The sequence below is a fragment of the Bufo bufo genome, chromosome 2, assembly GCF_905171765.1.
Source record: "Bufo bufo chromosome 2, aBufBuf1.1, whole genome shotgun sequence".
NCBI classification, from domain to species: domain Eukaryota; kingdom Metazoa; phylum Chordata; class Amphibia; order Anura; family Bufonidae; genus Bufo; species Bufo bufo.
Genome location: NC_053390.1, coordinates 680,354,783 through 680,372,341, shown reverse-complemented (window position 1 = coordinate 680,372,341; position 17,559 = coordinate 680,354,783). Strand labels below are relative to the sequence as shown.

Here is a 17,559-nt window from a genome sequence, read left to right as displayed (position 1 = left end):
AAGAAATGAACCCCATTGTGGGTACTGTTAATGACTTTGAAGTTATCAATTTATCAAATGAGTTATTAACTGACAAACAAATCGACATATTGAGACTTGGTTTGAATTTTGCTCCGACCCATGATTTTGATCTGTTTTTAACTTTCATGGATATAAATAAATTTATTAGAGACCTCACGGTCAAGAGACATTTTCATGGGTCTGAGAATATGTCTAACCAACTCTCACATCCACAACATTGTAATGAGTTCACTTGTATGTCTTTTACTGAACAATTGTCCTTGGTTAATTTGATCGAGCTTCAGTCAGATTCGGATGGTAGCACTGCGACTTCGAAGGTTCCAGAATTTCGAACCGGGAACTCGCGATTCTACCCCCTGAATTCACGCACACCAGGAATGGACCTTTTCCAAGAGGTTGTCGAGAAACGGCTTCTTTCTGTTCAAAGAGAAGTTAGCTCCCAACGAAATAATCTGTCTAAATCCCAAAGAAATGCCCTTCTTGAACTAAGAGATAAAGATAATATTATTGTAAAAATGGCAAGGGGGGCGCAGTGGTGGTATTGAATAAAATGGTTTATAAGCAACAAATGATGGATATTGTTCTGGATACCTCCACTTATAAACAATTGAAAACTGATCCAATTGCAGATTTTCAGGCACAATACCTTGCTCTTTTGGACAAGGGCAAAGATTTAGGCTATTTTAGCCATAAACCATTTTTGTACCTACAAGTGGAGTCACCCATTACACCCATCATACATGCTTTACCCATACATGCTTTGACGGTCTGTTCTTTTTGCAAACACGGGGAGTTTCGATGGGGGCTAAATTTTCCCCTTTCCTAGCGAATTTAACCATGTCGTACTGGGAGGAAAGGTATATATATACCACTGATAACCCTTTTGCAGCGGCATTGGATTGGTATGGCTGGTACATCGACGATTTGCTCATTATTTGGAGCGGCGATGTGCCTGCCATACCTGATTTCATGCGCTATCTTAATGACAATCCTTATAATTTGAGATTTACTCACTCACAGGACAGGTCTACGATTAATTTTCTCGATTTAACTCTCACGGGTGAAAAATCGTAAGACATTTCTCTTTGGGAGGAGTGATTGGGTTGGGGACGATGGGAATACAGCAGGTGGGAAAGATCGCAATAATCTGCCTACTTTGGTTCTTACTTATAGTAACCAATTTCAGCAGGTCAAACAGGCAGTATCGGAATGCATATCGATTTTACATGAAGATGACATTCTACATGGTTTACTGCAGGATGGTTATAGAATGGCAGCTAGACGGTCTCCCACGCTGGCTTCATCATTGTCCCCTTTCACTTTTCACATCTGCTCCAAAGAGAACCCAGACAAGCACCTGGCTCAAATATACCGGGTTCACACGGTACGGCAGCCATCCCTGCAAAACTTGCGGTTATGTTCTGCCCACCAAAATGTTCCACGACTCAGAACACATTTAAACTTTCCCCATTAAGTCTTATATAAACTGTAACAACACTGGGGTCATTTATGTTATCAGATGTACACAATGTGACCTCCTTTATGTGGGAAGTACTATAAGAAGGTTATAAAACAGAATCTTGGAACATTTGAATTATGTCACTAACTCTTCGTATGTCAATATTTCGAATGCAGCTAGGCATTATATTTCGATGCATGATAGGAGCTTACGAACTTTTTCTGCCTTTTGGAATTGAGCGAGTTTTTCCTTCTATTCGAGGAGGCAATTTCCAAAGGCGATTAATACAAAGGGAAGCCTTCTGGATTCTTCGATTAAAAACGAGGCATCCGAATGGCTTGAACCTGAAAAAAGAACTATGCCTACATATTTACTTTGTTATTTCACTCAGAAGAGCAGTTATGACAGTTATGAAGATATATTTGCCTTGTTTGATTTGCATTTTTTTGTTCTGTTTTTAACATTGGAAACCACTGTTCAGACCATGCGTTTTTTTCAGGAATTTATTCTTTACTATTATCTCTTTTATTTTCTTGTGTGAAATTGGCATATTTATTTTGTTATTCCTGACCTAGACCCAGGAGCCTGAACAGTACACATTTTAAGTGCACGTATTTGGTTTTATAGATATTTAACTTACACCAATGTTAATTTCAGATTTTCCTATTGGCTCTGGCTTGGGTGTGCCGCAATCTGCTCCTTCTAATCACCACCTGGAGATGGGAGGAGAGGTTGTGACTAGCCTTTATAGCCATCGCCATTTGGATTTCTGATCAGTCACGACTAAGAACATGTTTGTTCGAAACGCGTAGACGTTCATTTGTAACACTGAGGTGATGCTGTCACTGTATGGATCTGTACTACACCGAATAAAGGAACCCACAATATTTTCAACTTCGATGCTGGATTCATCGCTTTATTTCCAAGCCCTTAACTGTGCCTGTGCGCGAGCCGGTCTGAAAACAAGTGCGGTCAGCGGGAGCAGACAGTTCCGAGAACAGCCACCGGGGGCCTTCATCGGGCTGTTCTCGGAACTGCCTGCTCCCGGTGACCGCATTTGTTTTCAGACCGGCTTGCGGCACAGGCACGGGTAAGGGCTTACGTGTGCCTCGCCAGACTTGTGAAAAAAGATGGCAGCCAGCATATGTTTGCGGGCGAACAATGCAAACTGGCCATCACTGCTCACTACGTGTCCTGCCATTGACAGCCAGTAACTGTTTACTTCATTTACAGGGGTGTGGTGAATGAGAAAACTGGACTGTTACAGAGAGGAGTGGTAGGGTGTGAGTATGGAGTCCTTGTGATGAGCGCTCCAATCCTGCCTTTGCTGCGGAGTGACACACTACCCCGACGGCTGTTGCAGTCATCTGGAGAAGACTTTTCTTCACCATAAGGCTAGGGCTACACGACGACATGTGTTGCGCGACAATAAGTCGTGCGACACATAGGGCACAACTACACTGCAACATGTGTCGCGCAACAATACAATTTTTATAATGGTAGTCTATGGTGTCGCACTGTGACATGCGACATGCTGAGACGCGACAGTCGCAGAAAAATCCATCTTGAATAGATTTTTCTGCGACTGTCGCGTCGCAGTCGCAGCATGTCACAGTCGCAGTGCGACGCCATAGACTACCATTATAAAAATTGTCGCAAGACATTGGTGCGACAAAATGTTGCGCGACAAACGTCGTCGTGTAGCCCTAGCCTAAAACAGAATAATTTTTTGAAGTAATATGATTACAAGTATGAGCTTTGAGATGGACTTAGCATTTTGTTACTATTAATTGTAGCCAGTGTGTCTAATATTGTTACTGATGTCTAACCTTTTTGGGTTGGTTTCCTTAAAATGTATTATTAAAAAAATGGAAAAAATAGGCCACTGATAATAAGTTTGTTGTAGTGCAGGACAGGTAGTAGAATTTATATTTGCAGCAAATTCTTAGGTGACCGGAATCTCAATTCCTGACATTTTATAGAATTTGCCTTTTTAATCATAGAATGAAGATTTATTTGCAGAAATCACTAGGACTTTGTTGAGGCTGGTACGATACTAATGTGGTTATGCTTCTGTTACACATAGTTTAGGCTTAAGATTTTTCCATGTTGCTGGCAAGGTAAAATGGCAGCTGCGCCCTATGGGTAGACTGCTGGGAGTTGTTTTTTTCAGTATTCTTCTTCTTTCATGTGAAGCCAAGTGAAAGGCTGGAATGAATTGTAAACTCAGCAGATCTTCAAGGGCCTGTTGTCTGTGAGTGGAAAAGCAGGCTACAGTGCAGGCTGTGCAAAGGGCAGCAGGCCATGGCTCACCCTCAGGATAGATATCATCACTACACCCGTTTTGTACTGACATCTTGTTTCTTTCTTTGTTTTGTATACTTCTGTGTTTTATATACATCCTATTAGTTTTAATTATTTTTAAAACATATTGCTTTTTTGAAATTTTATATAGATAGGGAATCGTGTTAGTCCAGGTAAAGTTGAGGTGCAAGAAGTAGGTTCCCAATGGAGAGTCCATTGTAGATCAAACTCTGCACAGTCCAGATTTCAGCATAAATTCATTTTCAGGAGTGCTTTGGATTAATCCTGTCCTCATTATGATTAGAGGTGTAGTGGGTATGTGCAATGCTCCTCTAGAATCCCTAATTTCATATACTTAGCCATATTTTTAACCCGCTAGTGATTGCCAGTCCACCTCTTTATGGAGGTCACTAACAAGCCTGAGTCTAAGTGTTGTACAGGTCACTTGTGCAGCGGAGAGCAGGAGTTCAGCACTGTTCGGGTACAGCTACACGGCAACAGTGGTCACGTGACAGCTGTCACTGCCAGGTTCACAGAGTAGCAGTGATCCCATAGAAATTAATGGAATCGCCGCAACTCTCGCAAGAAATCCAATCCCAATTATTTCTATGGGATCACCACTACTCTGCAAACCTGCGACAGCTGTTGAACGACCAGTGTAGTCGTTCCCTTATGACAGCCATGTTGCTGCAATAACGGCCCAAATCAGCAGAAGCCCCAATCTGGGCTGTTTAACCCCTTAGATGTTGCGGACAATAGCAACTGCGGCATCTAAGTAGTTTAAAGAGAGGGGCTCCCTTCCCTCAGTCATCGGCACCCCTGTCTGTCAAAGTCCCCTTGTGGATCTAAGAAAGAGTAAAATAACAGTTAAATAAAGTTTCATTAAATTTAAAAAAAGTCCAAGTTAAAAAATACAAATTTTTCCATTGAAAAAATTCCTTTCAGTTGAAAAAATTGCAAAGAAAAAAAACCCTCACAATATATTGTATCACCACAAATGTAATGACCCGCACTATACAATTATCATGTCATTTGTCCCACACGGTGAATGCTGTAAAAAGAAATGACACCAGAATTTATTTTTTTGTTTATTTACCACCAAAAAAAAAGTAAAAAAAAAAGTTATGTACCCCAAAATGATAACAATTGAAAGTACAAGTTGTAACGCAAAAATCAAGCCCACACAGCTCTGTAGAAAGAAAATCTTGGGATGCGGTGATGCAAAAACATTTATTTTTAAAAATAAAGGGTTTTTATTGCGCAAAAGTAGTAAAACGTAAAAAGAAAAACCATATGTATTTGGTGTCGCTGTAATCATACTGACCCAGAGAATAAAATTACCATGCTATTTATGGCGAAAAATTAACACCACAAAATGTATAACTTAAAAACTCAGTGGCGGTATTGATGTCATGTGCATGCCAAAATGATGCAACAAGGCCCAAAGCAGTCACTAAGGGGTTAACACTACAAATTGTCAGAGGCAATCCACATAAAGCAGGAGCCATGAAGACACCACGTCTGCCAGTCATTGTCACTCATGTTCTGTGCAGGTGGCAGGCAGTGACTAGGGCTACACTGCAGACTTGGCTTGAACAGTCGGTGAAATTGCCGGTCATATGGGGAAGCCTGGCAGTGTCTCAGGTTGTCCTGGAAGTGACTGTTGGATGTAAGATTTGTCTCAGTCACATTCCAGGAGCGTAGCCCTAATGTACAAATCAAACTGAATGCCGACGGTCTCCAGAGTAGTCCAAGCTGTAAGCTGGCAATAGACTTTGGGTTCTTGGCAGAGGTCTCGTCGTCTGCTGAACTTCTACACTTAAGCTGGTCAGTCAATCTGCCCAATTAAATGACATCTGAAACTTCTTTTGGCTGGCAATTATCCCATGGCTAGGGTCGGCTAAAAGCGTAAGAGTTCAGCAGAGGATGCGGCCTCTGGTTTTCACATAGAACATGCGCAGAGGATGTGTCCAGCCTACAGATGGCCATTGCTCATTTGTTTCAAGCTTGGATTGCAGGCTAGATCTTAGCCGAGCTTGTGAAAGCCTCTTTCAGAACAGATCTTCTCTTTGAGGGAGACGAATATGCATCTCAAAGCCTCTATTCAAGGGAAGAATTTTTTTTCTCCTTACATAGAGAAGTGCAAATTTGAAACAAGGACAGAGAAAGAGGTAGAATTGGCTCTCAATAGGCCAACCTGTGAACAGCCCAATGGATTTGGCTTCCCATGTCTGTCTTTATTAGACATGTACCATTGAGCTGCCATAGAGAGCAATGTGGAGATTCTGGGCGAGTTTCAAAGTGACCAGTCACAAATACACATTAACACAGCTTTTCAGGTCATTGCTAGTATTTCATCTTGAACTGGTTTGAAATATAGTTATATGTGTTGTCTGCATAGTGACCAATGCAGTGTATTTTAATATGGGGGCCTTTGGGCCACAGCAGTAGATGTCAAAAAAATCCTTTTGACATATACAGCTGGTGTATACTGCAGATGGGTTTCAATAGACCCTACAAGTCCCTAAAGAATAACCGTTCTGATTCTGTATTAACCCCTTTTCCTATTGAAGAACACATATCATGAATCTATTAGAAATCGTATCCCAATGAGCCGTGGGATACCAGTCATACATTGCTCAATTTAGTCCAAACAGAAAGTCCCTATCCATTGATGTATGTAAAGTGTAAGTATCTGTTTTCATTGTCCCTGGTTTCCTAGCTCCAGTGATTACTTCCTGGAGGGAAATCTTCTAGTCTCTGGAATTTTAAGAATGAGTATTTTTTTTTAAATAATTAGACACTAAAAACTAAAGCCTCATATAAAGTTGTCAGAGGAAAATACCTGAGGATAGTTGTGACATTGTCCACAAGACGCTTGGACAGTTTCGAAATTTGTTAAAATCTGTCATTGACTAGTAGCAAAAATGTTATTTTTACTTATTGAGCAGAACTGATTTTCCTCAAGGCATGTGTGATATTAAAAGGGATTGGCCACTTTCTGGTTCTCGTTGACTAATGTATTTGTGAGATAATTATATGGCACTTTTGTTGAAATTCTCCACCATTTTCTATATTTTATCAGGTAAACTCCCCTGTTTACAAAGTCTTTTGTGCTGTCCACACAGAGGTCCTGTCCATAAGATGGCCACTGATGACCAGGCAAATCACTTCCATAAGATGCCTCCTCCATTTAAAAACAGGTGTTTTGAATGGAGGAGACATCACATGGAGAGGCCAGCTTATGGACAGACAGGGCCAGCAGGGGGTTACAATCATCACATATAAATTGCTCCTTTAGGCCTCATGCACACGGCCATGTTCCGCGGCCGAGAGCGGTCCGTGGTAACCCGGCTGGGATTCCTGCTGACAGCAGGAGGGCACGGCGTCATTGGTTGCTATGACGCCGTGCGCTTCATGCCGCCGCTGCACTATAGTAATACACTCGTATGATCTATACGAGTGTATTACTGTACAGCAGCGGCGGGATGAAGCGCATGAGGCCTTAGTCTGTATAGAAATCACTATATCATAGTTAAGTGCTGCCATCTAGTGGCCTGAACTGGGATATACTAACACTGAGCCTGGAAGCCTAGTACAGGCTGTGACTTATTTATAGAACAGGGTTTCCCGATCTCCGCTGGGGGAAAGTGCGCCTGAAGAGGAATCCCACGCTTCTGGTTTTTAACACTCTTAGATGCCATGAGTGAGGGGAACTCATTGCTGTGAGGAGAGGAGGCATGTGGCATAGTCTGGGGCCATGAGGGTGAAGAACTGTGTAAGGAGCTTTATGGGGTGTAAATCTGTGAGGGAGGGCCGGAATCGACAGAATATAACTGTGTTGTTAGTACATTATTATAAGATTTGGGGCCCCACTTTTGATTTTGCCCAGGGCCACATTTTGTCTAAAACCGGCCCTGTGGACAGGACCTCTGTTGAGAGTATACCTAAAAATTATGCAGAATTTCAACAAAGGCTATATAAGTAAGTGCCATATAGTCATCTCACAAACATATTACTCAACAGTAAGCAGAGATAGACAAAGCTTTGTCTCCAGCTCCACCGCCCTTCTCTCTCTATAGGCTTCTTTGGGCATCAGATATCCTGATCCCTTAGTGAGCTGATGATCTGTATCATTTCTCAACATTATAGCTGGGAATTGAGGATGAATGATCAGTTCAGGACGCGGGCGGGGAAGGTGAACTGGCTCCTAAGTGGAGAATGAGACTTTTCTTCTTTTTCTTTCATAAGATATATTACAAAGTTACTTACATTCTCATATGTATACATAATGTATTCGTTAAATGCCTCTGATGGATGCCTTACAGTGGGGTTCCACTGTAAAAAGAACAAAAAACAAACATATCTATTTAAGGCCTCATGCACACAAACATATATTTTTTTCCCCATTTACGTTCCGTTTTTTTGCATTCCATATACGGACCGTATATGGAACCATTAATTTCAATTGGTCCGCAAAAAAGACCGGAATGGACATTCCGTTTCTATATTTCCGTTTCGTTCAAAGATAGAACATGTCCTATTATTGTCTCCATAACAGACAAGGATAGTACTGTTCTATTAGGGGCCTGATGTTCTGGAATGCACACGGATGTCATCTGTATTTTTTTGCGGATCCGTTTTTTGTGGACCGCAAAGCACTGAAAAAGCCATACGGTCGTGTCCAATAGGCCTAAGGGTCCATTCAAATGTTCGCAGAATGGGTCCGCATGGGTGCGGACCCATTCATTCTCTATGGGGCAGGAATGGATGCGGACAGCACACAGTGTGCTGTCCGCATCTGCATTTCCGGAGAGCACCCCCGATCTTCCGGTTCTGGATTCTGCACCATGGAAAAGCGCAGTATACTACGTTTTTTTATCCTTTTATTTTCTAACATATATATATGTGTAAGGTTGGACGAAAATGTAATGTTGTGCACAGCCTAAACCAAGTAGATGAGCAGGCGTCAGTCATTATCTATAGGATTTATAGAACTGTATTAGTGATTTTGTCAGATTTGGTATCGGCATTCTGGTATAATGTGCCTTGTGGCAGTGGTGATATTTCCAGCTTTTATGTAACCTATGTGATTATTTGTGAGTCAAGGCATAAGGAGTGTTCTAGCAGGCATGGAATACGGTACATATGGAAACTTAGTTCCTCTGTTTCCACCAGCACATATTGAGTCAGACATCTGCCGGATTTGAAAGCTTGGTTAGATACTATAAAATAAATGAATATGGGAAGTTGATACTGTATTTTTTGCTTTCAAGTTTTCTGCTGCAAAGGAGATCTGCTATAGATTTCCTTCCATACGAAAGAGCTGGTGGTGCTGAAGGCTTGGAGGACAGTTCTCTTAGATCCTTGTTTATGGAATAACATGACCACTAAAAGGCTAGTGATTTATATAATAGTGGAGAACATATGGACAGCATATTCTGACATTTTATTTACAAAGGCTATAGCAAGACGATAAATTCCTAGCTGTGCAAAATGTTGTCAAGTTGTACAAATCAGTTGCTATTATTAGATGTACAGTGGCACTAATACATTCCTATGGGAAAAAATGCCGGATCTGGCATTCAGGCAAGTCTTCAGTTTTTTTGGCTGGGGATAAAACCGTAGCATGCTACGGTTTTCTCTTTTTCCTGATCAGTCCAAACGACTGAGCTGAAGACATCCTGATGCATCCTGAATGGATTTCTCTCCATTCAGAATACATGGGGATATGCCTGATCAGTTCTTTTCCGGTATAGAGCCCCTGTGACAGAACTCTAGTGTGAAAGTACCCTAACTGTGTTGATGCCAAATTTAGATGAAACCAATGGCGGATGGGGTGGGTAAAGTATAAAGTAGTTTTTACTTCCAGTCCAATAAAATGGTACCTGTAGTTTTAGGTGACAGAATAAGGCTACTTTCACACCAGCGTTTTTGCTGGATCGCTCATGGATCAGCAAAAATGCTTCCGTCATGATAACACAACCGCCTGCATCCGTTATGAACGGATCCAGTTGTATTATGAACACAAATGAAAGTCAAAGGTGGATGGATCCGTTTTCTATTGTGTCCAAGAAACACCACATCGCAGACAGAAAAACGCTGCTTGCAGCGTTAATCTGTCCGCGGTGCAGACACAACTAAGGTTACTTTCACACCCGCGTTTTGTGCGGATCCGATGATGTAGCCGTCTGCATCCTTTCAGAATGGATTTGTTTGTATTATCTTTAACATAGCCAAGACGGATCCGTCTTGAACACTATTGAAAGTCAATGGAGGACGCATCCGTTTTCTATTGTGCCAGATTGTGTCAGTCCGTCCCCATTGACTTACATTGTGTGCCAGGACGGATAAGTTTGGCTCAGTTTCATCAGACGGACACCAAAACGCTGCAAGCAGCGTTTTGGTGTCCGTCTCCAAAGCGGAATGGAGGCTGAACTGATGCAAACTGATGCATTCTGAGCGGATCCTTTTCCATTCAGAATGCATTAGGGCAAAACTGATCCGTTTTGGACTGCTTATAAGAGCCCTGAACGGATCTCAGAAACGGAAAGCCAAAACGCGAGTGTGAAAGTGGACTAAATGGAACAAAATGCATTCTGGTGCATTCCGTTTCATTCCGTTTCGTTCAGTTTTCCCCCACTATTGAGATCCTATGATGGATCTTAATACCCGAAAGGGACAGCGCAGAGCCTTTGGGTGTATCTACTTGAGGAATAACACAATTTGGGCATAATCTGATTTATATGCTGCATTTTTAGCAGTTTTAATCTCTTAGACTTTTTTCTAGTTGCCAGTTTTCCCTGAGCTATTGAGTGGAGTCTACCTGCTATAATGTCAGTTCAAAGCCAAGACAAAGAGAAAAAACTGTGCTCCAATTTCCCTGTAGCACATCCTCAGAAGTAGCAGCATGGAGGCTGTTATACGGCTCTGCTGAGCAGTGTTGCTGTGAATCCAGGACTGGAGTGAAATAGAAAACTTATTAAAGACTTCAGCATTGTCTCTGTGTATCTCTCTGCCTCTGTCTCCTTCTGGCAGCTCCTCCCCCATTCCCATCCAAAGACGTCTGTGTGCAGCAACCGTAACCTGATTCCCCCAGTGAGCTGCTAGTGTTTTACTGAATATGGATTTAGCAGTCAATTGAGAATGAATGATTGGGCCTGGGCGTTTGGGAGGTCATCATTTTCTGTGATGAGCTATATTAGACAGTTTCTTCTCTTCTTTTGTACCTTTGAATTTGCTATTAATTTATGGAAAAATGAATCAACAGGCACTTGTTAAGCTATATTTAAATTAGATTGTCTTTCTTTTATTTGGAATTAGGCAAAAATTATATAAGGAAGGTTCACATGACAAGTGTATACATTAAACGTGAATAGGACAAGGTTTCTGTATATCCTTGTGCATCCTTTTTAAGGATGGTACCTCCATCTATTCTGTGAGGGATGCTCAATGTATTGGGTCACCTGACAAGTACAGCCCTTTTTGAACGTATACTTTGCCCTCTAGTGAAGAACTTGACCTCTAATCATCTTATTCGTCCTTGTGGTACAAACAATTGTTTCCGTTTTAATAAGTGATTTATAACCTTATGTTTCAGCAGTTACTATTAGAATAGTCTAGACAAAAACACCACTATGACCCTTATTAAAATCTAGATTTTTCTACGGATTAGTTATGGTTCAGGTGGGGAGTGAACACTTGTATATGGGTCTACATACCAACAGAAAGGCTAATATATGGCATTTAATATTTAATATGTCTATTAATATAGGTTTGTTAATATAGAATTCCAGAAATGATGTTAATATTTTCGTCTGTTTACAGGGTGTACCTCAGTTACCATGTGCCAAAGCTTTGTACAACTATGAAGGGAAAGAACCTGGGGATCTGAAATTTAACAAGGGCGACATCATTGTGCTTCGCCGACAGGTCGATGAGAATTGGTACCATGGAGAAATCAATGGAGTCCATGGCTTCTTCCCAACCAACTTTGTGCAGATAATAAAGCCTTTACCTCAACCTCCGCCTCAATGTAAAGCACTTTATGACTTTGAAGTGAAAGACAAGGAAGCTGACAAGGACTGCTTGCCATTTTCAAAGGTAAGAAACAGGAAACCCTAACTGTAAATAATAGTGATGGTTTACTTCCTTTCAGTAGTCAAGTCAATTTGACCTGATCTGAGGTGTTATGAATATTTCTGTCATGTTTTAGATGATTTGATGGACTAAACTTATGCTGATGAATATGCTGTAGTACACCGAGATACATACAGAACATAACAGAAAAAAAATATCATATGTGGTTTGAAGGGGTTGTCTGGGATCAGAAAGATCCTTAGGTTGTGTCTGGTATTTTAGCTCATCCTCATGCAACTGAATGTAGTATGGTATTAGACACAAACTGAATATAAGTGGATTGGAGTGGAGATAAGTGAGGTATAGTTAAATGAAAAAGTGCTCCAGAATTCTGCAAATAGTTACTAAAACTTTTGTGTCAGAAGAGGTGACAGCTCTTTAAGGTAAAGTACAAACCGAAAAAAGATTAACATATGGAAATAGCTCATGACTGGAGACACTCTACTGTGCTAATACCCATATGGAGCGTCCTTTCACATCAATGATCATGAAAGATCCATAAAGACCCAGAATAGTCACACAATAGGGTCGAGTTTGGTGAACACAGAATAAACTCTACTCAGTCGGGAAAAGCAATACTGTCAGGCATGGTGACGGCACTGGGGTCTTTACAGCCTATGTGATTATTTCTGCTTTTTCAGAGTTTGTTCTTGCTTGCTGTTAGAAGTTTATTTTGTAGTTGTAGACTTACGGGTGCTAGAGGCTTCCTATTACTCGGTTTGCACCCACTGCATTTGACTCTGTTCGTTCTTTATGCACGACCAAACGACTGAACCGATCTTCACCAAAATTGGCACACAGGTACATCAGGTGTCCGGGAAGGTTTTAGACCAGCCCAACTCCCAGCTTTCTAGGATGTACTGTTCCTGAGATATTCCCAAAAAATGACCTGCATTCGCCAATACAAGCCTGCAAGTCTTTCTCTTCAAATCCCAACTGCCATACACACAGTTTTACTCCAGGTTTCCATAACAACCCAGCCATTTTTCTTCACTGCTCTAGGTCAGCTTTAGGCTACGGCTACAGGACGACAAGAAGTCGCACGACACATAGGGCACAACTACGCTGCTACATGCACCCATCTTGGATGGATTTTTTGCGTCTGTCGTGTCGCAGTCGCAGCATGTTACATGTCGCAGTGCGATACCATAGCCTATCATTATAAAAGTTGTTGAGACAAAATGTTGCGCGACACATGTGGTCGTGTAGCCCACGCATTAAAGGGGCAGGGCGCCGTGGAGGTCACTGTTAAAGGGGCGGACACTGTGGAGGTCACTGTTAAAAGCGCAGGGCGCTTTGAAGGTCACTGTTAAAGGGACGGGCACTGTGGAGGTCACTGTGTTAAAGGCGCAGGGCGCTGTGAAGGTCACTGTTAAGGGGGCGGGCGCTGTGGAAGTCACTGTTAAAGAGGCGGGCACTGTGGATGTTACTGTTAAAGGGGCAGGGCGCTGTGGAGGTCAATGTTAAAAGGGCGGACACTGTGGGGGTCATTGTTAAGGGGGCAGGGTCTACTATTAGAGGGGCAACTGCTGTGAGGTCACTGTCAAGGGAGTAGGGTGCTGTGAAACTCACTGTTAAAGTGGCAGGCTGCTGTGAAGGTTAAATTTGAGGGGATGGGCTGCTGTGGAGGTCCCATTTTAAAGTGGCGGGCACTATGGTGGGGTCAGTGTTAAGGGGTAGGGGACTGTGGAGTTCACTGTTAAAGGAGCGGGGTGCTGTAGAGGTCACTGTTAAAGGAGCGGGGTGCTGTAGAGGTCACTGTTATGGGGGATACTGTCGATATCTTTTAACGACACATACAAAAATTAAATGAAATAGATGAAATATACCCGTGCGAAGCCGGTCCTTCTGCTAGTCTCTTATATATATATAAAAATGAGCTTCTGTCTGTCTGTTCTTTATGAGCGACCAAACAACTGGACCAATCTTCACCAAATTTGGCAAACAGGTACATCAGGTGTCTCAGCTCTCTAGGACATACCATTCCTGAAATATTCCCCAGAAATGACCTACATTAGCCAATAGTAGCTTGAAAGTTTTTCTCTTCATATCCCAACTGCCATACACATGTCCCTTATCAGCCAATTGAAGCTCACAGGCCCTTAGTCTCCACATACACACACAGTTTTACTCCAGGTTTCCATAACAACCCAGCCATTTTTCTTCACTGCTGGAGGTCAGCTTTAAAGGGGCGGGCACTGAGGAGGTCACTGTTAAACGGGCGGGCACTGTGGAGGTCACTGTTTAAGAGGCGGGCACTGTGGATGTTACTGTTAAGGGGGCAGGCCGCTGGGGAAGTCACTGTTAAAGCAGCGGGCACTGTGGAGGCCAAGGGGGTACTGTGGAGGTCTCAGTTAAGGGGGCAGGAAACAGTGGAGGTCACAGATAAGGGGACGGTCCCCTATGGAGTTCAGGGTTAAGGAGTGGGGTACTGTTATGGGGGATACTGTCGATATCTTTTAACGACACACACAAACATTAAATGAAATAGATGAATTATACCCGTGCGAAGCTGGGTCCTTCTGCTAAACTATATATATATATATATATATATATATATTAGTTAAAAAATGTTGTAATTTTTATTTATATTACCATATTTATTTAAAAAAAATCCTAAAATATTACAGTATTCTCCCTGGCCACTGAGTCTTATAAAAGGCTGACACTTCCTGTTCTGTAGAGATCACTTCTCAAAAGCCATGTCATTATCATTACAGGCAGGATTATAATAAAAGATAACATCTATATTTAGATAACACAGGATTCACCATTCACAATAGGTGATGATTGCAGCATATTTGCTCTGTTATCTAGTATGTCTGGAACATTCTCCCATAGAGGTCATTGAACATCTCCTGTATCTCATACTGTATGAGATGGCACACACACCATTTTGAATTAATACAAAATGGAATGGGCCATACACCAAACAATTTTTATTCAGATTTGACAAATAGTCAAATCTGAGAATTGTTTGGCATTTGGATATTGATTGATGGTCTATTCTCAGCATAAGTCACCATTGTCCACCACTCACCTCCCCCAGTCAGTTGTTTCGGGCAGCTGCGGGGGCCACAAGATGTATAGTGGACTGACCTGGAAGCACAAAGTTTCATCCACTTTGTAGTGGCCACGATGTACTGCAGTATGCTGGTGCCGGGAACTGCACAATGGACAAAGCCTTCTGTCTACTGCATAGTTTTTATGGCTGGTAGTTGCCTGAAACATCTGATTTGTGGGGACCCCACTGCTGGACCCCACTGATCTGATACTGATGATCTATCCTGAGGATAGGCCATCAATATTTAAGTCCTGGAAAACCTCTTTAATGTAATTTTTATAAAGCAAGACTCTAGTTGTTTTTGGAATGTTATTCAGGATGAGGACAAATAAACATATTTTGCATGGTAGGTAAATTTTTTTTAAATATATAAAATAATAGTGAAATATTATATTATTGTATTGTCCAACCTGTATTCTTCCCAAATGATAGCTAAACCTTAATAGCCGGGGGAAATGTATGAATACTGGTGCACCTTGTGAGTGACCTGTGCTCAGGTATTACTCCCTCATGCTTCACAATTATCCACTGTAAGCACACTCTGTTATTAAAGGGGTTGTTTAAGTGTTTTATACTGATGACCTATCCTCGGGATAGGTCATCAGTATGTGATCGGTGGAGGTCCAACACCCAGCACACCTGCCAATCAGCTGTTTGAAGAGGCTGTGAGCTCTGCAGCCTGCTCATAACTTGCCAAGCACAGCAACGTCCATTAGATAGCAGCTGTCCTTGGTTTTGCAACTCAGCCCCATTCACTTGAACAGGTCTGAGCTGCACATATGACCGATGAACTGGCCTAGGAAGAGGACGCAGCCCTCACTGGAATGCCGCATCCTCTTTAAAAAGCTGATCGTCGGGGGGCTGGGAGTTGGACAACCACCGATCAGATACACTTGGAAAAACACTTTAAGGGTCCATTCACACGTCCGTAGTGCATTGCGGATCCGCAATACACCCGGCCGGCACCCCCATAGAAATGCCTATTCTTGTCCGCAATTGTGGACAAAAATAGGACATGCTCTATTTTATTCCGGAGCCGCGGACCGGAAGATCGGCGGCGCACTCTGGAAATGCAAATGCTGACAGCACACTGTGTGCTGTCCGCATCCATTCTGTCCCCATAGAGAATGAATGGGTCCGCACCCGTTCCGCACAATAACGGAACGGATGCGGACCACAGTTGCGGACTGGATGGAGCCTAAATGTAACATCATTGAAACACTGTTATCTGCCACTTTTCATCTGGAGGTCTATGTATGTTCTGCTGAGTTGTGAGTTTCTCCATGTACATGATGAAAATGATGGCACACCCCTAAACACCAATGCATTTAAAACATTAAGTAATGTCATCAGCTCAGGTCTTCTCCATAGTCGAGGAGCCCTGGATCCCACAGTATAACATTAGCTTAGAAATCTATTGTACCTAAGCTAGTAATATTACATATTTGTTATCATTATGACTGTTAGAAGCTGAAAAATGACAAAATATCTGGAGAACAGAAGTCTCCAGGTGGAGAGTGAATGAAGAGGTGGCCGTGCAGCCCTCTCAGTTCAAGTCTATGGGAGTTATGGATTCAGGTGAGCAAGCTATGGAAATTCCCAGACTACCTGAAGCAGGTATACCCCTCTAAGCCGTACCCCTTTACCCAGTCCTATTGTTTATTGTAGCCAAAGCTCAGGATAGAGAATAAGGTAGGGGAGATGACGTTAATACCTTAGAAAATAGAATGGTGAACACTTATCTGTTTGTTTTGTTACCTTTTTACCCTTTGTATTACACTTTGAAACAGAATCTTATATTTTTTTTTTTACTTTTGGGTTCCTTTCAGGGGTTAATGAACCAGCTATAGGGAATTTTAGTTTTAAGTAGCTGTGCTTAAGGGAACGGGGATTTCTGATACCAAGGAGAGAAATGTAGGCAAGCCTTTTTGTAAACCTGCAGTGATTGATGAAGGAGAAGAATTGGACTGTACAATTGTCTCCTAGGAAAGCTCTCCTGGTAACTATTATAAATAACATACAAACAGGCACAGTGAAGGAGAGAACAAGAACCCCTTAGGACAGCGAGTTCAGTCCTTTTGATGCCGTGACACACCTGCTGACGCGCCTTTCATGTGATTATTTTGCAGTTTACAGTAACGTGAAAAATAGACCGCAATCAAATACACCATTAATTCAGAACATAATGCAAGCACATACACGTTACTGCTTGGCTGGATATTCTCATTTTCAGTGACATTATTGTTCATATGCCACCCACACTGCGTTCATGTGAACCTCCTTTAGGACATTTTACATATGGTAACTGAACTGTAACTCTTTTTAACTCTCATCCTGACACAGAAACATGAATACGGACACCATACAGCCTTATAGTTCACATTTCCATTTGACACGGACAACACACGTGCCCATTGATTTTAATGTGTTTGTTCACACACGAGTGGTTTTCCACTGGCTGTGGGTCAGTGGAGAAATCACGGAGACATTTACTACTTTGGTCCGTGTTTTGGACCACACACGCCCATTTAAGTCTATGGGTCCGTGAAAAACCACTGACACAACATGTATG

The 17,559-nt window shown here is 42.1% G+C and overlaps 1 protein-coding gene across 2 annotated transcripts in view; it reads left to right on the top strand.

Moving 5' to 3' along the window:
- Nucleotides 1-17,559, top strand: part of SH3RF1 (SH3 domain containing ring finger 1) — a 153,814-nt gene that overhangs the window by 78,932 nt on the left and 57,323 nt on the right. For both annotated transcript variants that reach the window (XM_040418654.1, XM_040418653.1), the window contains exon 3: nucleotides 11,612-11,887. In XM_040418654.1, coding sequence (XP_040274588.1) covers nucleotides 11,612-11,887 — 276 coding nt within the window. The remainder of the gene's footprint in view (nucleotides 1-11,611; nucleotides 11,888-17,559) is intronic.